Here is a 22,407-nt window from a genome sequence, read left to right as displayed (position 1 = left end):
AGCCTGTTTCCAACCCCTGAACACTGCATAAATAAGCAGGGATGCAGCACAGAATTGGGGCTATTGTTAGACTCATCACTGCAGGGGTTACACCCTAACCATATTTGGAAAGGTACCTTCACAACCATAAGTTGGATGGGCATAGTTTGACTTTAAAAACAGTGGCTAGTGATGCTTATTGATTAAATTTTCACAACTGTGCAAAATGCATTTTAAGGACTTCTTTCTATCCATTTAAATTTTCACAGTTGTGGGACGTTAGATGGGGCAGATGCTTATTTAATGACAGTAGACGTATAACTGTTAACACACAAACGGACAATATCATATGTCAAAATATAAAAGTAATTATGCTGAAATCAAACGCTAATAAGTTCTCAAACAGTACTTTTCTTACTTTGCCTAAATTCTGATTATTAACAACCCAATAAAAACCTAATCCTTCCAAGCGTCACCATAAGCATCCAATTTATTGTTAAAAAAATATGCAAGGACAAATTCAAGCCAGTTTCTGAAGCAAACTGAACAGGTACAAAATACAGAGGGCCTTGATAACGTGTTGTCATATTGAGATACCAGCAACCAACTAACTGACCAATCGCTTTTCTGTGGCTAAGCTCAATTTGAGGCGAAAAGGACAATTCAGGAGCAGGAGAGAAGTCTTATGCAAAAGAACTTGGATATCTCTCATCCAGCTACCCCATCTTGCCAGAGCAAAGATGATGGTGTGTTATACAAAATGAAGAGGAGAAAGAAGATGCACATAGATTAGTCACTCATTTCATTACCCTGGAGTCCTCTTGCACCACAGGAGCGGGATCTGCAGGGACTGGAGAAGGACTCTTTTCCACAGTCTCCTCAGGAACAGTTTCCTCCAATACTGGTTCAGATTTTTCTTCCTGCACTTCTGGTTCTGGCTCCTGTTCAGGCTCCGGTTCAGGCTCAGGTTCTGGTTCCACTACTGGCTCCTCCAGCTGTTCCTCCAAGTCATTGCTATTGAAGAACATCACCAATGGAAACAATATCTCTTTTCAATTTGGATAAAGAACAGTATTGAAAGCATGCTTATAACCCAGGTATGCAAAGTACAATGCAATCAAGATGAGCAGCACAGCAAAATTCACTTCAGTAGGTATATACTTCCTGGAGGCGTGAGTTACAGGTTATTCTGTAGAACATCAAAAGTGTTATATCAGTTGAAAACAGTTTCCCAGCCTCACAGCTAATAGTGTATCATTTAACAATGTTTATGTTACAGCTTCTGCAGCAGAAGTCCAACTTCTAGAGATAAAATATGTTCATTCCTGACTTCTCTTCACATTTGATTCCAGACCTGGTCCTTAAAGAGATCACACAATGCAAAGTTTGCCATCACCATATTGAGAGTATAGTCTTTTTACCTTACAGACTGCTCGTAGTAAGCGCCGGGATCATCAACTGTCTCAGGGGTCTGCTGTCTTTCCTCAGGTTCCTCCACCTCCTCCTCAGATTCTAGAGTGGGTTAAGGAAGGAAGAGAACTCAAGTTACACCTATCATACTGTCCAAGCTCAGCAAAGGGACTCTTAAAAAAAAAAAACAAAAAAAACCCCACACACCATAAATTTTTGGGAAGTTATTTTAATATCACTGCAGGAAGAAGGACCATATCAGCGACTGCAACAGTCTGTATTTCACTAGCCCATGCTGAAGTACCAGCAGTAAAGAAGGGATAGAAAAATATACACACACACACACACACACGAGACAATTTGAATTTACTGCAAATATCCCTTCTCATAAGAGAAGAATCTTCTCTGGTCTGAGAATCGAGAGTTGTTTACTATGCCCACTAATGCCACAAAAGCTGGCACTGGTAGAATTCTCCAGGCTCTTGGTACTTACTTACCCTCCGGAGGCTCGGTGTCCGAATCACCAAAAACCTCATCTTGGTAGCGGAAGATGTCGTTATGGACATAAAACTTATTTGCAACAGAACCCTGCAGGCAAGCAGGAATAAGAAGTTGGTTCCGTTATATTCAGTCCCAGAGCAAAACATTACATGATTATGAAGAGTTTACAGCCATAGTGACAGATCCTGGTCACAGCTCTGCCCCTCCTGTGACACTCTGGCTGTGCAGAAGTAGCAACTGTCCCAACAGAGGGAACCTCTGGGTGGCACAAAACCAGCAAAGTTGCTTCTACACTCAGACCCCAAGCACAAGGGACATTCTTGGGCAGGCCATGAGGGAAGAATACTAGCATGTGCTGCACTCCAAAGAATCACCACACTAGGTGATGTAACTTAGAGCAGATTTGTAGTTGAGGTTGCCCTAAGCTATGATAGGACTGGCTTGGCCTCCAGTCAAGCAGAGGATCAAGGGAGGGGAGAGGTTGCTTTGTAACACTTTCCGCCGCCTCCCCTTCATGTACTGCACAAAGCAGCTTGGCCAAACCTAGGGATCTGGGCCACGGTGATTAGGGAATATTTGCCATTCTAAGAGGAAAAACTTATAAACTCATCTCCAATATGGAAAATTCAAGTACTAGGTTCATATTTGCTTTGACATATTGAACATTTTAAAAAAGAATAAAGGTTTGACATGCCTGTCAAAATGGAAATACTGTTGCAATCATAACAGCCACTCCACCATAATAGCAAGCACACAGCTGTAGGTGACGGAGAGAACTATGATATAACCCATAAAACTCCGCAGAAAGCAATGAGACACTGTACAGCTTTTAAAATGATTCCTGAAGCAGAAAGGAAAAAATGCTATTCATTCCAAGCAAGCAACTATAGCTTGCTTCATTATGGCTGACAGGATCAATAAGGCCAAATTAAAGCCAAACAAAAGGTTAGCAACTGTATCTAGCTGTGGATTTGGAGGCCATCTCAGTAACAACTTGATAACAATAGATCACAATTAGAAACAGACTTATGGGCTTGGAGCTGCTCTACAATAAATTCATGAATACTGTAGGTTGACCTGGCAAATCGGGATGTTTACTGTGTTAATGTACAAGGAAAACAAGCAGGAAGGAAACAGAATGGCTCAAGATAAGACACCTGAGGCATTAAGAGACAATGCTAGGATGTAAAAAGCCTAGGAATCAAAGTAAAAAAGATTATAGAAGTTTAAAAGGGGACTCAAAAGCAATATTCCCTCTAATTTTTCCCATGCATGAGAGGAATGAATTGTTATGTGCACCAATATGGAGGTGATGTGTGGTGGGGGTAGGGCCAATGGGTTCAGGGTGTGAGAAGGGGCTCAGAGCTGGAACATAGGCTCAGGGTGCAGGGAGGTGAGGGGTGCGGGTTCTGGGGTGGGGGTGTCAAGGATGAGGGGTTTGAGGTGCAGGCTGCCCTGGGGCGGGCGGGGGGAGAGGAAGAAAGCCACCTCTCCCCAGCAGCTCTGGGGCTGGAGGGGAGGGGATGCAGCATTGCTGTTCCAGGACTGGAGGGGAGGGGGCTGCCTCTCCCCATCTGCAGCAGCTCTGGGGCTGGGGCTGCAGGAGAGGTGCCTCTCCCCGCTGCAGCCCTAAGCGCCTGCATGGCCGTGCAGCTTAGAGAGAAGTTAGTTCAAGAAAGGCAGGCAGTTGTTCAGGGAAAGCAAACCTAACCCAGGACCTGCTGGGGTGTCCGAAGAAGATAGGCCTGCCTTCACTACCATGAGGATAAGTATATAGTGAGACATGTATATACCAACCACTTTGCTGCACTTTGTCAGTGTTATTTTCTACTTTTAAGACATGAATGAGTTCTATTTCAAATAGAAAAGGATCAGAAGAAGTTTCGTTCCATTCTATACTAAAGATTAAAAATAGTTAACACATCTGTATCTGGACAGCACATCATAGCTCATGTGTCTGTGACTGGACTTCAGAGAAGAAAAGGTGATCAAATACAGAATAGCCATCTCTTTATGAATATCAAGAAACTGATGAGTAATCTAAATGAAATCCCTGAAAGCATCCTGACTTTACGAATAAGTCTAGTGTCATACTGCCTATGTAAGCATTAGAGAATTTATTAATAAGCTCAGAGATGAACTCTTTGCTGAGATGCTGCATAGTAGTAGTTGTTTCCCTAATGGTGCTGCATTTAAGATTTGAAGCATGCCAAATATAAAAAGTTTAATAGATCACAAACACAAAAGTGGGATTTTAGATCAAACTAAGTCCAGTTAGGAAAAGGCTGGAGACATGGAGATTAGGAGCTACCCTTAACTATACAGCCTCTAGAATGCAGAAGTAAAGGCACATGCTCAACATAACAAGATACTTGTAAATAAGACAGGTGGTCTGCAATGATGCTCATCATTGACATCTCTTTCTGTGCATTAATCATGCCTCAGTGAAGATAACAATTTGTTATGAACTACCAAAGTTTGGGGAGGGAGAAAAGACTGGGAGCTACAGCTTCCAAAATGTAAAATGGAAATTGCCAAGTTAAATATAATGTCACTCAATTACCATCTTTCTTCACTCCCACTTTCAACTGTCACATGATTTTGAAAACTGCTATCTTGAAAGCAACTGCAGCAGGAAGTCAATACTTTATAGCATCAGAAAGCTTGGAATGTAAGTCTTCAAATGTTGGAGAGCATTGTTCTCCAACACTAGATGTTTGAGGTATCAGCTGCAAGATACAACTGTTAAGTGGGGATCTGCAATATATTGAGAATACCTACCTAAGCAATATTTTAATGATGCTTATTAGCCACAACTCAAAAATGTTACATCCCCTCCTGATATTGTTCCAGGTTAGCATAAACAAATTCAAGTAATGTCATTTCTTAAAGCATTTGCAGCACACCACTGTTGGACTCTTGTGCAAGAAACGCTTCCCAATTGGAATCTTGAGATTCCAGTGCTGAGCTGAATAGCTACAGCTATTTTCATAAAGCGGCAAAGAGTTCTGTGGCACCTTATAGACTAACAAATGTATTGGAGCATGAGCTTTCGTGGGTGACATGCAAAGTGGGTATTCACCCACGAAAGCTCATGCTCCAATACGTTTGTTAGTCTATAAGGTGCCACAGAACTCTTTGCCGCTTTTACAGATCCAAACTAGCATGGCTACCCCTCTGATACTTAACTATTTTCATGTCAGTACTAGCACACGGTTAAAGTAACAGCAGAGCTCCATATAGCATACCTCAGGTGCAAGTACAAACGTCTGCATGAACCTGCGCACTGGCTGCATGTTATTGGAGAGTTCTCCCATCACCTGGACTACAACACCATCATTAAGAGTAGCATGGGCATCCACATGACGGATCTTTGTGTGGCAGTCCTTAAAGTTCAGTGACAGCACCTTCTTGTGGATGTCCTGCAAAAGGCAGAGAAGAATCAGTTACCCATTTTCTAAGTTAATTCAGTTTATCAGAGAGGCTTGTATAGTGCAGATCAGTAGGTATAGAGAATATCAAGTACAGTGTGAGGCTTGCTGCCTAGGGTTGCCCTCAAAGCCCTAGAGAGCACAGTCCCAAAAGCCACTCCCCCTTGGTGTAGTTCTTTATATTTAAAAACTTTCCTCAACACCTTCAGCCTTCACTGTTTTCATCTCTCTAGGTCAGTCTGCTGTTTGGCTTTTTTCCCTTCCAGTTTTGGTGCCACTTGCAAATTTGATCATAAAATGAATTTACATCAAGGCAGCAGAGACAGACAGACAACCATGCCATGTGCTTTTTCTTCCGAGTTGAGACAAGAGTCAAAGAGGATACTTGGACTTTGCTTTAGTTTGCAGAGGGTATCGTTGCTTGAATATCATTAAATGCTTCACCACTGTGACAGCATAGCCCAGAGCACTCTGCTTTAATGTGGTGTTCTTATCAGTATTTTATATCCATCTCCAAATTTCATAGCTGTTGACAGTTTTGGGAACGTGTGACAAGTTTGCCTACCAAGCACAAAAGGATGGCAAATTATTGCAAATCAATTTTCGAGTCCCAGAATAGACTTGTCCAAGATGTTCATATTGCACCCAGTAAAACTATGAACACCCTAGAGAGTATGAACACACATATGCTCAGTATCATCTAACAGACAGATCTGCTTGAAACACTAAACAAGCCAGAAGTTCTTAGATCAGAAAAATCATAACTGTAAATATTAAATTCTCTGCAAAAGTATTTCACTCAGTTTTACAGAAGCTTACAGATTGCCCATAGACTGCATCAGCTGGTTTTCCATTGGAATCCAAGCCACCATGGACATAGGAAGAATTCTTTCCATAAAACCTGTAGAAGAGGGAATTTATAGATTAAGCCTTGTTGCATTAAAAATTGAATCAGCAGACAGTATTTTACTATAAAAATACTATATTTGAACTAAGTTATTAATGGCACAGTGTCAAGATTGCTCAGTACAAAAATTGTTGTTGTTTTTTAAAATAATGGAGATATACCCATCGTCTAGAACTGGAAGGGACCTTGAAAGATTGAGTCCAGCCCCCTGCCTTCACTAGCAGGACCAAGTACTGATTTTGCCCCAGATCCTTAAGTGGGCCCCTCAAGGATTGAACTCACAACCCTGGGTTTAGCAGGCCAATGCTCAAACCACTGAGCTATCCCTCCCCACAGTTTGCATGCAATTTCAGTGCATGCAAATCCAAATTCCTATTTGCAAGTATTTGTTCTTCAAAACCAAAATTCTTCAGTTTTCCTACTGCAAGGCACAGAGTTCAGCACACAAGATAATACGCTCACTGAACAGGCCATCGAGTTTTCTGCTCTTTTAAAAGAATTCAAGGGGTGTCTAAAGTTACCTAGCCAGTTCCAGGTTCTCTGGATAGGTTTTAGGAAGACAGGACTCTGGAATCTGTCATCTTCCCAATGGAGTCAAAGATACTCAAACCACTGGTAGAGGCTCAAGACACCAGTTTTGACATGCAACTGTACTCTGGAAAGTGGCCTCTAGAAACAGTAGTGTTCATGTTTATTGCTTCCGTGATTTCTAGATCAAAAATTTGCTTAGTTAAAAAACTTTTACCCCAATTAACTGCTAACCCTGTAAACTCACCTTAGCATATAAAAGTCAAGTTGAATTATTTCTGGCTTAGACACTTTCAACAAAGAATCAAAGTGGAACTTGGTTCTGTTGACTGCCAATTTTACAGACCTTTCCTGATCATAATTACACTATATTGGTTTTATTACACTCTTAAGAGGAAATTGGGGAGGGATAGCTCAGTGGTTTGAGCATTGGCCTGCTAAACCCAGGGTTGTGAGTTCAATCCTTGAGAAGGCCAATTAGGGATCTGGGGCAAAAATTGGTCCTGCTAGTGAAGGCAGGGGGCTGGACTCGATGACCTTTCAAGGTCCCTTCCAGTTCTAGGAGATTGGTATATCTCCAATTATTACCTTTATTACCTTTTAATAGAATTATCTTAACAAAAAACTGAACACGACATGCCAACTCCAGTATCACTATTTACTCAAGTAGAGCTCCATTGACCCTAAAGGACACCAGATGACTGCAGAAAGCCTATAAAGACTGTTTTTTAAAATACATTTGCATGCTGACTCTCAACTTCAGCCTAAAGAGTACGTGAGCTGGTTGGAGAAGCTTTAACAAAACCATATTCTGCTGGAACATGCAGTTCCATCAAAATTGAAATCCTTTGTGAAATGTTTTTGATTTTGCCAAAACCTTGTTTTGGAAGAAAAAAGTTCTGACAACACCCATTTCAATGTGTTTGGAATGAAACATTTTGATTTTGTTTTCAAACTACATAAATTTTATCATACACAAGCTTTTTTTTTTTTTAAAGCAAGTCAAATGAAACAAAAATATTTTAATCAACCCAAAACAATTTCTTCAGATTTTTTTTTTGGGGAGAGTTTAGAAATTCGTATCTTGAAATCCTTTGCAAAATGAAACTTTCATTCTATACATAGCTCTAGTGGAGACATTTAGTATTTATTTTAAATTTTGACACGCACCACAACTCATCTTTAATTTTCCTTCTAAGGTCAGCAACCTAGTACGCAGGAGCAACATCACAAGAGTGAGAATGCCATGATTTACAGACAGAATAGTACTATCTTTAGGATAGAGGAGCCACAAAAGAGGCCTGTTTCAGTCAAAAGTACCTTGATACTTCCCAATCAAAGTGCTGCTAAGTGGAATCAGTGCCACAAACTACATTTACACTACAAAACTTTGCCTCTCATTTTCTTTGTACAGTTTGCAAAGGCTATGTCTGAGAAATACAAGTAATACTTCCTAGACACTTCCATGGCTTGACAATCCATTCAGTTAAGTGAAGAGCTTCTCCTGGCAAGTGAAGGACATAGCTGAATTTCTACAGAAATTGATGTTTTTTAAAGACTTCTTAACACTGGTAATTGCAAAATGAACTTCCAAAGTGTGAGCCAATACAATGCAGTCTTATGAGACAGCAGCAAGCCTCACAGCTTCACACTGCTGCCTAGGATAATCAGCAAGACTGTAGGTTAGTTTAACTCCTGCTATTCAGAACTCTATGGACAGCAGTGAAACTGACAGGACCCATGCAAATATGTCTCTGGTGCTGCTGTTTTGGAAAACTATGAACAGCAGCACAGGTAGGCACTGAAGTATTCAGGGAAGACAGCCAAAAAACAGCTAAAGTAGCAGGAAACACCCCCCTCCACCATTAGAGCCATTAGGACGTTCTATGATTTAGGGAAGTGAAAGAAGAGCTCTTCCTTCTGCCCAAGAGACAGAACCACCAGTATGGTCCACCACAGCTCCCTGATAAGAATCTTATCAGCCTCTTCCAGCAGCTGGGATTGGTGACAGGCTTTGTAGGATCTTGGTGTGTTCCTCTCCCCCAAGCCCAAAGCTCATCTTCCATATCAACCTAGCCCTTTGGCTAGCAGGTGCCATCTGGCAATATTTAGTCAAGTCCTGGTTATAAATTATATTAATAATGATATTTTATTAACCTAGAGACTTGAGATACTAATGTGCAAACTACAGGTGAAGCTTCCATTTTATAGCTTCTTCTACCATTTGCTAAAATAGCGGTAGTATTACAGAGCAGAGAATTTTGCCAGCAGCTACAAGTTAGAGTAGAATAAAACCCCCGAGAATATGCAGTAAACTATGTCTGGACTAAATGAGTGGGTTAGCTGCTCTGCACACTTGTGAACAATTATAAATCATTTTCACTCGATACCTGGTGACATTTATGCATAAAGAGCGGTTTCAGGATTGTGCGAGTTCTTAGCTTATCTAGTATGGCAAAGCATAACCCCAAACAAGCATAAGTCTCCCAGTGAAAGATATATTTATCATCAGGGTGGACCTATAGGTCAGCAAGCAAGAAACCCTAATTTAAATAATTGATTTTAACCTTATTTAGCATTTGTGCTTGTTATTCTAAAGAGAGGTTAATTTTCACTGGTTGGTATAACCATTAAAAATGTGTATTTCCAATCAAATATACCCTTTATACTAAACTTGACCTTTACACATCATGAGTCTTTTTGCTAACAAAAAGGTGGTTATGGGGTGACTATCACAATTTATAACAACTACATGAGAAACGAAAATGTGATTGATAATAGGCTCTTCAACTTAGCAGACAAAGGTGTAACAAGATCCAAGGGCTGCAGAGTGAAGCTAGACAAATTCAGGCAAGAAATAAAGCACAGATTTTTAATCAGTAAGGGTAATTAGCTACTCGAACAATTACCAAAGATTGTGGTGGATTCTCCATTACTGGTAATTATCTAGATGGGAGGTTTGTCTAAAAGAAATGCTCTAGTTCAAAGAGGATTTAATTCAGGAAAATTCTATGATTGGCGTTATGCAGGAGGTCAAACTAGATGATCACACAGCAGACTCTTCTGGCTTTATAATCTAGGAATATACAGGATGATAAGCAATATAATTGCTTAAATAAATGTGTATAGATATATGATAACATACATTTTTACTTTGTTAGAAATGCATCATTTGTCAGTTTCTTGTTTACTAGATAAGGATTTCCCTGAGAATGTGTCAAACTGTATTTGAATGGAAATTGGAGTTCAGTTAAAAGTGTGCAAAATTCAAGATGGCCCTGCTTTGAATAAACTAGTCCAAAAGGAAAATATTCTCTCTGTACCTGTTAGCTAACCTGAAACCCAAAGTAATCAAGACAAAAAATTTTTTCCACACAACAGAAACCAAAAGTAGACATTTTCTTAGATGTAAATACCAGCACTCATTTCATTGTAAAGACTGAAAATATGGATACTTAATGCAGTATGTGACATTGTGACAGTTATAAAGCTTGAGTTCATCTCAAAAGTTAGAGATTTTTTCCTCTAATTCGGCATATAATTAGAAATTCCAGAACACTTTAATTCCTTACACTTTTGGGGCAGGTTAATGATATAATGTGCCTTTTAAAAATTTTAATAGATTAAATTAAGTTCAGGCCTTAAAACAGGTTGCCATAATTTCCGATTTAATTTTCAACAGGTTTATTTTAATTTAAATCATCTTTTTTAAAAAAATATTGATTTTTAACCAACCTTATTATGATACTAAGTCTTACAAATGAGACCTGAATGAGTAAAGAAGCTCCAGACTAACACCAAACAGAGCAGTTCTCAAAATTTAAGCACTGACAATTAGAAATACCTTAGACAAATAAAAATTGTCTGCTGTAACCTTTACTTTTATCTTCTGTTCTATTTGGTCGCAGCTGGGAGTGAATTAATTTAATGTAAGATTAGCATCCACCCAGCACAAGTTAATGCATTAAAAAAACCTATCCAAATCTTGCATCTGGCAAGCCAAAGGAGGGCACAGGTTTGTTATAAACTGTAACATAAAAGTATTGTTAAATACATGCAAAGAAAAACAAAGTGAAACATTAAGGCGCATTACCTGTGCAGGTAGTCTGGTGCTTGATTCAGCAGAGTATAATACTGTCTCACAAATTCCCGCCCGACCAGCAGGGGACTTGGCTTCTCCATCACCATTTCTTTGGTCAACTGAAAACTGAAGAACAAAAGCTCCATGAAAATTTAGCTCACTATATTGTTGTACATATTGACATAAGACAACATGAAAGTATATAATTACAATGAAAAACAAACACTGACTCTATGATTAGTTTTAACACAATAATGTTATCCACTTAATTCGTAAGGCTGTACTATCAACTTTTTTTTTTTTTTTTTTTTTTTAACTGGGGGAAAACGACAGCGTGAACGCCATTTGAACAACTGGATTTTTGTCCCATTTCATTTCAACAAGGAAGAGTTTAGTGTCCTAAATTCCCACATATACTGGTAGCAAGCATACAAGTAAGGCTCTTCAAGAGGATTTCCTAAGCGGTTAAGTCATTCACAGCAAATTCAAGCTCTATTTACCTCACCTGACTTCACAAGAAGAAAAAAAGAAAAAGAAAAAAAGAAAAAAAGAAAAAAAGAAAAAAAGACACTCTAAAGTGAAGCCTATGCTACAGTATTAAGACCATTTTAAAAAGGTCAGTCCAACCCATTTTTGTCAACAGCACAAAACTCCTACAGGACTCTAATGCAGTTCTAAACCATCTCAAATTTAACAGACATACTGGACTGTATTAAGGTAGCCTAACGAACAAAAGTAAACTCCTTCCTTACCACCCATTTTCTCCCACTTATCTGTTGGATTTAGCTGACACATGATCAGCTAAGTCAAATGAGTTACAGCGTACCCAGGCTATGACATAGACAGTCTATTTACCTTTTATTTAATCCGACTGGATCAATAATTATAAAAAGAAAATCTTTGCTGCTACAAGATTCACAAAACATCCAGCTTCTAAATCTTAATGTCTAGGTCAGTCTAAAAAAGGAATCTAAGAATATGTGGTCCCTATGTGCTTTCCCTCAATTATTCACATAAAATCGGTGCAGATTATACATCAATGCCAGAGTTTTCTTGCTACCAGTACTGGAGTTCAAGCTGGGCGATTGTTGCTTCATACATCACCATTACAGAGATGGGTACTAGGATCGGCACTTGGTTGACAGTTTTGTTGTTGATGTAAGGCAGAATACATGACAGCTGGCTCTCCTGCCGCTATACTGGCTCTGCAGTGCTGGCAGTAACAAAAAGCTAGCAAAAGTTTGTAGTAAACTGAACAGATGTTACCCAAAAGGCATAAGACAGACACTTTCCCCCAATGTTCGACACCCTAATCCCTTCTTCCTGCTGCCAATCAGGTTTTTGAAAATGTACCATACCTGCCCCACACCCCCATCACTCAACCTGAGCCTCACAACCAAGTAGGTCAACAGTGAATTTTAGATTGGTTTCATTCTTTTCAATTTGTGCTACTAAAAATAGCTTCAGGACTGGAATCTGGTCTCCTCCAACAACCTCCTAGGGAATTTCTCCAGCACAAAAGCAGCATAGAACCAACAGCAGCAGCCCTATTCTGCCCGCTGGCATAATGCTACCGTGGAGGTATACAGAGAGAGAGAGAGAGAGAGAGAAAATAGCCTTTCTGAATATTCTATGATGCATAGCAGCCTGTAGATGGTCAAGCAAGGCTGCCCTAAGTCAGAACAGCCTCTGGAGGCTACACCAGCCCAGGCAGTAGCCCAGAATTGGAGTGGTACATGGCTACATGTTTTGTGCCGCACCTCTGAATAAGTACAGCACAGCACCTCAATCTTAGGCTGTGTCTACACTGCCACTTTCAGCGCTAAAACTTTAGTTGTTCAGGGGTGTGAAACACACACACAATTATTGCCAGGAGCTTTATTGCCGGGAGCATGGCTATCACATCTCGTTCGGGGTGGTTATTTTTTATTGCTGGGAGAGCTCTCCCGCACCGATAAAGCGGGACTAACACAGGCAGTGTGGACACACTCTTAGTTTTGTTATTTTAAAGTGACAACCAATTGGAGTCCATCATAAACCAATTCATCAGAAATATTCTGAAAGCGAAAGTCAATAGCTTCGGTGTTTGACTTTAAGGACATGTGCATCCTAAAAACTCCTTGAGTCACATGTTTGATAAAAGCTATGCGCAAGGAAGCAAGTCGTTCAAAGATGAAGAAAACTACAAACACAGACATACAAAATTTGACTATTAAGGGATCATAATGGTCCTATTCTCAGTAGGACGAGTCGTTATCAAGATGCCCTGATATTAGCCAAGCGTAAGTTTTGCACAAGACTGAGGGGGGGAGAAATAGCACGAGATGGTCTCGAGAGACAATTCTAATGAACAGTCCTGAATAGAAGTCACTTGACTCAAAAACAATAATCAAAATCAAAGCCAAGCCTACAGAGTTTTCACATATATAAAGTATTGCTCTTGCCTTTAACTGTATACGCTGTCTCATTCTGGGCCAAAGTCTCAGCTCTGCTCTGGCAGCCTAATGGGGATGGAAAGCCAGCTGGGTACTCCCCATATGTAGAATATCCAGGGAAACCAAGCTAATATAGCTGGCTCTGACACCTGCTCCTGAACTTTTCTTCCCTTTCCCCTGCATACAGGGGCATCCAGAAGCCCAGTGCACCCTTGAGTCAGCAGAACTGCCCCAAATTACCTTCAGGATTCAGGAGTGGGAAAAAAAAAATTACTGATCTCCCCTGCCCAGATGCACTATGCCCTGTTCCAGCATACCTGAGGATCCAGTCCTATGCTGCCAGAGAAGAGTGTTTTTGCCCAAATTATAGGCAAGAAGCCCCATCAAGCTTACAACATATAGCAGTCTAATGGTCTGTAACTTAGATAACACCAGAACAATTTAGTAAGAGACAAATATTGATGGTTTCCAGTATGCACATAGTCATGCAGAGGAAACTATCGCCACAGTGGAGGATGTAGCAGATACACAAACAGTAATTTCAAACTCCAAAAAGAAAAACAGGGAAGTCCTGAATATCACAAATCCCTAAGTCTACCTTATCAGATTCTTTATACATTTCAGCTTTGTTCATCTGATAGCCCACAAGCTGCCTCCTTCTCTACAGTAACCAAACCATGCAGATGAGGTTTATTCTCTGTTTGGTAGGACTTATGAATAATACATTTAAGTATCATGGTAGCACCCAAAAACTCAGTTGTGACCAAGATGTTACTGGGCTGGGTACTATGAAAATGTAGGAGACAATCCCTGCCCTGGAAGACAGTCAAAAAGACACAAAACAGACAAAGGTTAGGGAACAGGGATACAACATACCAGCAAACTAATATGGTGACACTTGATACAGCTGTGTAAGTTACACATTTCGTTATTTAAATTGGAGTGGAGAAGGGTGAACAATGACAAGGATTGAAGCAGCATGAAGAAGTCGGAAAAAGGAAAGTGGGGGAACAGTCATGCTAGCTATGACCTGCAGCGAGGATTTTGTAGACCACCACATCTGAGATGAATGTTAAGGAACTGGAGGATAAGAGAATGGCTGAACAGATCGTATCAGGAGTTTTGCCTACATAGGCAGTGGTGTGGGAGAGACTGCAAAAGTGTTCAAAGTGACAGCCTTACTGATGGGCAAAGGCTGGAAACTCTTAGACTGAAGGAGGAGCATGGCTCAACACTGTGGTGTTACTAGATCAGCTAGGTAAAGTAGAGTTAAGTTGTGAAGGGCTATTTAAAGATGACCTACAGAGGATTAAAAGATTTGTGCTCTCTTCCCCCACCCCCAAACATATATAAAGAGGTCTAATTTGTGACTTAAGAAACGTGTTCGTGTTTTACCTTAGCAATATCAGGAATGCCAAATCCCAGAAAATAAGATTTGACATGCCCCGGAGGATACATATTTGTGAGCTCCTGCTCCTTTTGTTGAAAAGGCTGGTGTATAAACCCTTGGAAACAACAAAAAAAAAACCTACACATCCTTTCTTCAAGGTCCTACAGGTAATGGTATTAAACTCAAATTGGTATTTCTCTCAAAGTTGACTGAATAGCTTTCAGTCTCTTTTGATATAAATTTCAAGAGTTCTCCAAGGCACCAAAGACCAAGTGAGCCGCACATATCTGGCCCACAAGACACACTCAGATTCTGTAGACTCAGCTTTCATTTAAAAAAAAAAGTTTCTAACCATGATGTTTATGCAAAAACATGTGAAACATATGTATAGATCCAGCTCCCCATCCACTATTAATTTAATTTGGATTTTGAATTTTCACCTAATGAAATTAAGTACCCAAGCATGACACTGCAAATAACCTCAAACTATTAAAGAAAAAGGGGGGGGGGGGAAATGTTTTAAATTGGCAGAACTACAAATGATGAAAAATAGGAGTAAAGTCCTATCCAATACTCACTTTAAGAAAAGAGGCAAGATTTAGTTACTACACAGATCACACAGTGATGCTGTAATAAACTCATGAATGATTGGATTTTCTCATACCCATATCATTGTTTACATTTGTAAATGAGCTGGATACCATGTTAATAGATGACATAATACTTGCTTGTTTGCCTATAAGCCTGTTTTTGTAGCACACAAAAGATTTCGGAATACCCACATATAGGGGGGCCTGATCTGACTTCCAGTGACCCAATAGCAGACTTTTCACTCACTTCAGTGGAAGCTGAATCAGACACACAAAGATAACCATTTTCTATTGCTTTCAGAATGGAAGTCCAAATTGGTACACTTGTTTCACAGCAATGTCATGACCTACTATCACAGAATTCAACACAGTCCCAAATCCAACAGAACATACTGTACAAAAGACAACCATTTTATCAGAATCCTTCCCCCTTTGATTTGTATCTTTTTCCTTTCATAGATGAATGTTTCCTAGCTAAATTCAGCCACTAGGGTTCACATTACTTTGCATGCTGCTGTGTTAAATTGTGCCACTACTATACTGAAGACAGAGTTCCACCTCTGCTAATCAAAGATGGATTTTATCACACAAATACCAGACTAAATTAGCACAGGGCAATTCTAATTCAATACTTGCTACTTAGTTCTGATATAGACTTTTCATTTACTGCTGACTTGTACATGCATAGAGTAATAAAAGGGAATCCAAATCTTATTAAGCAGATTTAAAAAAAAAAAGTGAAAAAACCAACAGGATCTAATCAGTGGACAGCAATCTGTTTTTACTTCAGTTGCACCTGCTGCTTTTCTACCAGCAACCATCTGCTCACGTTCTCCAGCCAACAACCTGAACAATATAAACCTCATCTCTCCAGAAAGAATAATTGCTCCACACCACTCAAGAATATATTGCTATCATTATCCTATGGTCAAGGAACAGGATAATGTAAATGTGTATTTTATACTGTCCACACCACAGTAGTATGAGTGCCTGAGTTATCACACACCTATCTTTTTGGCAGTGGTGATGAGGGAGAGGGCCTTAAGAGAAGAGCTGGAGACCGAATGATTTCCTAAATATTCATTCACCTTACTCCCAGTGTAAGGAATAACTTATTAGGTTACTCTACTCCAACATAAAACCAACAGGTTAACTACATTCTGTATACTGCTACAGAAATTTAAATCCTAGCCATTTATTAAAGCAAGAGATTAAATTTAGACAAATACCTCAGCTAAACTGGTCTTCACTTGGTTGGTGGAATTTTCCACCATCTGTTATAAGCTACAACTTTGCAGAAAAATCAGTGCTAGTCACCGAGTTTCCAAAGTACAGTTATGTAAATTAAAAACCGATTTATGCATACAGTGCATTCAACAAATTAAGATTTAGAGTCACAACTCATTACCATATCTGGACTGTGATAGATAGGTGTTTTCAGCTTAGTTTGAGCTAAAATTGATTAGCATTTTCTAAAGCATTCACCCAAATTACTATATAATCAAAATAAACTAACCTGTGGTTTTCAATAACCCAAGGCTGAAGTTATAAAATTCAACTGAGTCCTAGTTGTATCACATTTCCTCCAGATATCCTTATCGCCTGTGCTCTATATGCAGAGTTCAGGTTCACAGTGAGGCCAGCTAGTGATCACTAAAGCCATTTAATCTGTCATAATGATCCCAGAGGGATAGGTTCAACTGACATTTTAAATCAAAAGGATTCCAGATATCCCTTTTGAGGAGACTGCTGTTGTGTTTAAGTACTACCAAGTGTTCTTTACACAGTTGAAATCAAAACAAAGAGGGGAAGAAATGGTTTCTAGAAACCTCAGGACCAGGCTACAGTCTCTCTGAATAGCCTACCTTCACAGCCCCTTGTACCTTTATCTTCCACCTAACTCATCACTATATCTTTTTGCCAACATTTCAACCTAAGAGAAAATATCTATCAAAATACCAAATCACTTCAAAGCATTAGTTTCTTTTGATGGGAAGATTTTGCAGCATAATGAAGTGAATAATCCTGCAGCAGTCTGATTCCCAATCTTCTACTGTTACTATATTTAAAAATAAGTACTCATCTGATATTTCTGTTACATCAATCCAATTTTTATGACTTGTTGTAAATTTACAAAGTTCTGAGGAAAGCTGTCCCAAGCCTTTGTAACCATAAGGCAAGTGTGTGCAAGGATTCTCACCACTGTCACGCCACTTAAGCGACACCCACAACAGCCTTGAGAAGATAAAACTAAAAATGTGTTGTTTCACCTCCATAATCTTATCTAGTTATAGAAGGGACATTCTGGCACCATGCACTCAATAGGTTCTCCATGTGAGGAATTTTGCAAAGTTCAGGGTATGACTATAGTTACTATATTCCCTAGCTCTTGACTGTGTTGGTAGTTCCTTAACCTCTATCAATTGCTACTTTTTGAAAGCTGAAGCTTAGAAAAACCTGCACAGTAACAGATTTAAAGAAGTTGTATATATCCTATTCCATACTTGAAAAATACAGGATATTGGATATTTAAGATATAGTCATTAGTAATCACAATTGCTGTAATGAAGTGCCATTTTCCGATTTTTCCAGGTTGCTTAGTAACAGGTGAGAATGACCTGCTCATGTGAGAATGGCACAGTATAAACAGTGATTTGTCAATATGACTGTAGAATAGCCTACACTAGAATCACAGTCCAACGTGAGTCCGCCATGGGACGAATGAAAAAGAGCAAACACAGTAAAGAAAATCCCCACCTCCCCCGAAAATGGACTAAACAAAAATATAGATAACTATTAATGAAAGCATAAATATTCCATTCTGTTAGTTTCTGCTCCCAAAATCTTTTAGATGGATCCATTCGGCTTTGTTCGCTCAAATGGGAGGGGGGGGGAAGAAACAGCAAGTGGGTACCTGTGGAAAACGATAGTGTTATGAACACTACAGATCAGATAGACAACATGGTACAAGCAGGATAAACATGCATCTCTAAGTGAAATCCAGAGCGCTGGTCTCCTAGCTGGTGAAGCATATCATTAGGACAGCTTGTTCTGAAGTAGAATAAGTAATGTGAACTTTTCAAGGAAATGCATATTTAAACACTAAAAAGGTAACAAATACTGAGCTACAAGAGATCAGAAAGAATGGGTAGGCCACTAAACTCACCTTCAACTACCTGGGGAAAGAGGCTATTAAAAGAACAGTTTTCATTGACAAGCAAGACTGCAAGCACCGGTAGGGGCCAGCACCCCATGAAGTTCAGGTACAGAAATTTTGATGCATCAGTAACATGGGCAATTAATGTTGACATTCTGTCTTCCATGAGTTGGGGAATAACTACAGTAGAACCTCAGAGTCACAAACACCTTGAGAATGGAAGTTGTTTGAAACTCTGAAGTGTTCATAACTCTGAACAAAATGTTGTGGTGGTTCTTTCAAAAGTTTACAACTGAACATTGACTTAATACAGCTTTGAAACTTTACTATGCAGAAAAATTCTGCTTTTTTTGTTTTAGTAGTTCACGTTTAATACAGTACTGTATTTGGTTTTGGTCTCTGCTGTTGCCGAATTGTGTACTTCTGGTTCCAAATGAGGTGTGTGGTTGCCTGGTCAGTTCGTAACTCTGGTGTTCTACTGTACTTAAAAAGATAAAGGGAGCCTTTAAAAATAAATAAATAAGTGAACCATTTAGGTATTAAATTTCAAAAGCCAAGAACCCTAAATGAAAAAGAAAATCTTTATATGAAGGCAGATGGAAAGCAGAAAGCATTATAGGAAGTTACCTGTTTATAGACAATAGCACTGTTTTGTACTTTTGACTGTATGGGAGAGTGTGAGAAAGTCTTACACGCTGGCCTTCCAAGCATAGTTAGTTTACAGTAAAGCCAACAGACTGCAGCAGCTGAATGGGCACAAACTGCTCTATCGCCTCTACAGATACAATAAATCAAAAACCTCATCTCTTTGGAAGTAGGTGCACAAAGCTAAGTGCTGGAATGTCTGACACAAGGTCTTTTATCCATGAATAATGGAATTTGTAATGAGTTACAGTGACTGGTATTTTAACTGTTACATTACCTTCTCCTGTGAAATATTACTAATGCAACCTATAAGTGACTGCCCACTGAAAAACAGCAGTAAGTGAACCTCAGTCAACCCAGCACAGAGTAATTAAAAAGTGTACAGTGAATACCAGGGGTTGGCAACCTTTCAGAAGTGGTGTGCCGAGTCTTCATTTATTCACTCTAATTTAAGGTTTTGCGTGCCACTAATACATTTGAACGTTTTTAGAAGGTCTCTTTCTATAAGCCTATAATATATAACTAAACTATTGTTGAATGTAAAGTAAATAAGGTTTTTAAAATGTTTAAGAAGCTTCATTTAAAAATTAAATTAAAATGCAGAGCCCCCCGGACTGGTGGCCAGGACCCGGGCAGTATGAATGCCACTAAAAATCAGCTTGCGTGCCGCCTTTGGCACGCATGCCATAGTATACACCAGGGGTAGGCAGCCTAATACAATTAAGTGGATTATGATTACTAAAGGACATTTTAATTCAAAATGTACCTGTACCTAACAAAAAGTTGACCTGGATCATCAGCACACTCACTCATTTCAGCCAGCCGTGCACTAGGTCTGCAATAAACTCTAGTCACTGTTGTAGAAGGGAGGCCACATAACTTATAGAAGGGTGGCAGCACAGCCTAGCGGACAGAGCAACTGACTGGCATTCAGGAGATTTGAGTTCTATTCCAGGCTTTGACACTGACTGCTAGCTGATCCTGGCCAAATCTTCTCTGCTCCTGTTTCCCCATCTGTAAATTGGGGATAACAACTTATCTCCTTTGTAGAGAGCATTGAAAATCTGATGAAAAACATTATATATGAGAGTGACGTACTATAGCAGCTGGGGGGCAGGGGTCTGAACCAAAGGCATGTTTCCTGGTTGAAATAATATAGCCAAACCATCATGACAAGAAAACATCTAAATTTTTAAAAGCGTCCTTGAAAAATCCACTTTGTGTCACATCTAAAAAATTTTTTTTTTCTAGGGATACAATTTTTTTGCTCAATGACATGCTAAAAAGCTCACATCTAAAAAACATGCAAAACAGCTCAAAATTAAGTTTAAAATTAGCACTGCCCAGACCAATATTTAGAAAAATATACACCTCTACCCCGATATAACATGAATTCGGATATAGCGCAGTAAAGCAGCGCTCCGGGGGGGGGGGGGGGAGCAGGGCTACGCAGATCAAAGCAAGTTCGATATAACACTGTTTCACCTATAATGCGGTAAGACTTTTTGGCTCCTGAGGACAGCATTATATCGGGGTACAGGTGTGTGTCACATATTTATTTATTTATATATATAAATATACACACACCACCACTTGCCAATGGCAGAGGGAAAACCTTTCCAGACAGGCCTCTACACAATACTAATAAATAAGCCACAAACTTACTAAATGACTTGTATTCTGCAGAAGTTACATTTCTAGTCTCATTGTTAATAATAAACCCTTCCAAAGGCAACCAAGAATAAATAGATGCAGCACATTGTCTGCCAGTTTGTAGACAAAATCCAGTGCCTCTGCTGCTGTTCAGTTTTGCCAAGCAGCAAGAGCTAAACTAACTAGTGCTTTTCATTGCTGCTATTTAGAATCAGAGCAGTAGTGGATCAAGAATGTTAATTTCATGCTATAGAGGCAGGCACAGGAGGATTTCATAAGAGAAGAAACCCCAGAATATGAAGGATAAGAGAGTAGGAGACCTGCTCCCCTCAGAGAAAACAAGAAGCTCTTGGCAGGGAAGAAATTAAACAGACCCAAAAAAAAATTTTTTTACCCTACCTGCAGCTAGGGGCATAGGAGGGTGCAGCTTTCACTCTATCACCACATCTACTAGCTAAAGGCAGACATTAAAGACATAGTCCAACATAAGTAGGGCTCAGTGAGAGAAACTTGGGAGAAATCCCAACTCTCTCCCATTAGCAGCAGCTGAGGATAGCAGGGCTCAAGGTTTCTCATTAAGATGTTGCCCTTGGACCCCACTGACTGAGCTTCCTCATGACATTTCATAACATTCTCTGCCTAATAGGCACCTAGTAAGTTTTTCATATCCTGGCCCAACCACCACATTGCTATACAGTGGTGCTGGATATACCAGTGGCATTGGGGGTTATAATATTTCAGTGAAAGAACAAGGACTAGCCTACACAGAGTTCTTCACTTTTTCAGAGCAATATACAATAGGTTGGAAGCTAGCTTCCCTATACTGCTGGAGTCAACAAGAAGCATCAGTCAGCAGGTGAACACAAGAACCAGTCTCAAAAGAGGACTAATCTATTTAGTATTATTTTCACCAGAAGGTAATAAGTTTTAAAATTTACCCTTGCAGATCTGGATACAAGGGGGTCAAATAAAGGGTCACCATGAGAGTTAAAAATTGAGTGCCTGGGATAGAGAAGATGGTTTTGGTTTTACTTACATTCTAGACAAAAAAAATTCAGACCCAATTTATTTCACCATTTGTTTTTTACTCCTGCTGGAATCCTGCACCACAGCATAATGCATAATTTGCACAGAATTAATGTTTCCTGCAGCATTTTACTCTTCCCCCAGTACTCCTGCCTGGCAGCAGGAGCCCCATTATTCTGTGTTATTTTGATATATATATAAAAAAAAAGTAGAATTTTAAAATACTGTATGCAGAATTTTTAGGCAAATTCTCCCAGGAGTACTTTTTATCCAAAATAAGATGTACCATGGACTAAGCAGTTTCACTTTCAGGTTCTCCTGCTACTAGCACAAGGTTGTACCACATGTTGCAAACACTACTGGGTATTGTTTGTTTTTACTGGCACATCTGCCTGTAAACTAGACATGAAAGCAGATCTCCAACCCTACTTGCCTTCTAAATGCACAGAAAGAGGAAAAGCTTCAGAAAATTCATAGAAATTTCAACTATCATTAGGTTTTGTAAATCCTAGGACAATGCTCCCCACCCCCAAAATGCTGGTCCTAGTTCAAGCATAAGAAACTTCTGATCTGTGGTACTGGACCAGTGCCTGCAGAAGTTTACTGATCCTAAACCCATTTGTATTGATTTTCTAGTGCAGGGGTGGGTAAACTAAAGCTTACTTAAAGTAAAC

General features: G+C 39.5%; 1 protein-coding gene across 3 annotated transcripts in view; it reads right to left on the bottom strand.

Moving 5' to 3' along the window:
• Positions 1-22,407, bottom strand: part of G3BP1 (G3BP stress granule assembly factor 1) — a 34,982-nt gene that overhangs the window by 6,083 nt on the left and 6,492 nt on the right. For 2 of the 3 annotated variants that reach the window (XM_045027309.1, XM_045027307.1), the window contains 6 exons: positions 10,850-10,963; positions 6,141-6,222; positions 5,139-5,312; positions 1,887-1,977; positions 1,401-1,491; positions 789-993 (listed from right to left, as the gene is read on the bottom strand). In XM_045027309.1, the coding sequence (XP_044883244.1) occupies positions 789-993; positions 1,401-1,491; positions 1,887-1,977; positions 5,139-5,312; positions 6,141-6,222; positions 10,850-10,944 (738 nt within the window). In that variant the 5' untranslated portion in view covers positions 10,945-10,963. Of the gene's footprint in view, positions 1-788; positions 994-1,400; positions 1,492-1,886; positions 1,978-5,138; positions 5,313-6,140; positions 6,223-10,849; positions 10,984-22,407 lie in introns of those variants that run through there. The other variant, XM_045027308.1, reaches the window with a different exon arrangement.

Source organism: Mauremys mutica, chromosome 8 (genome assembly GCF_020497125.1).
Source record: "Mauremys mutica isolate MM-2020 ecotype Southern chromosome 8, ASM2049712v1, whole genome shotgun sequence".
NCBI classification, from domain to species: Eukaryota; Metazoa; Chordata; order Testudines; family Geoemydidae; genus Mauremys; species Mauremys mutica.
The sequence above is the reverse complement of the archived record's forward strand: the minus strand, read 5'-3'. Positions and strand labels throughout refer to the sequence as shown.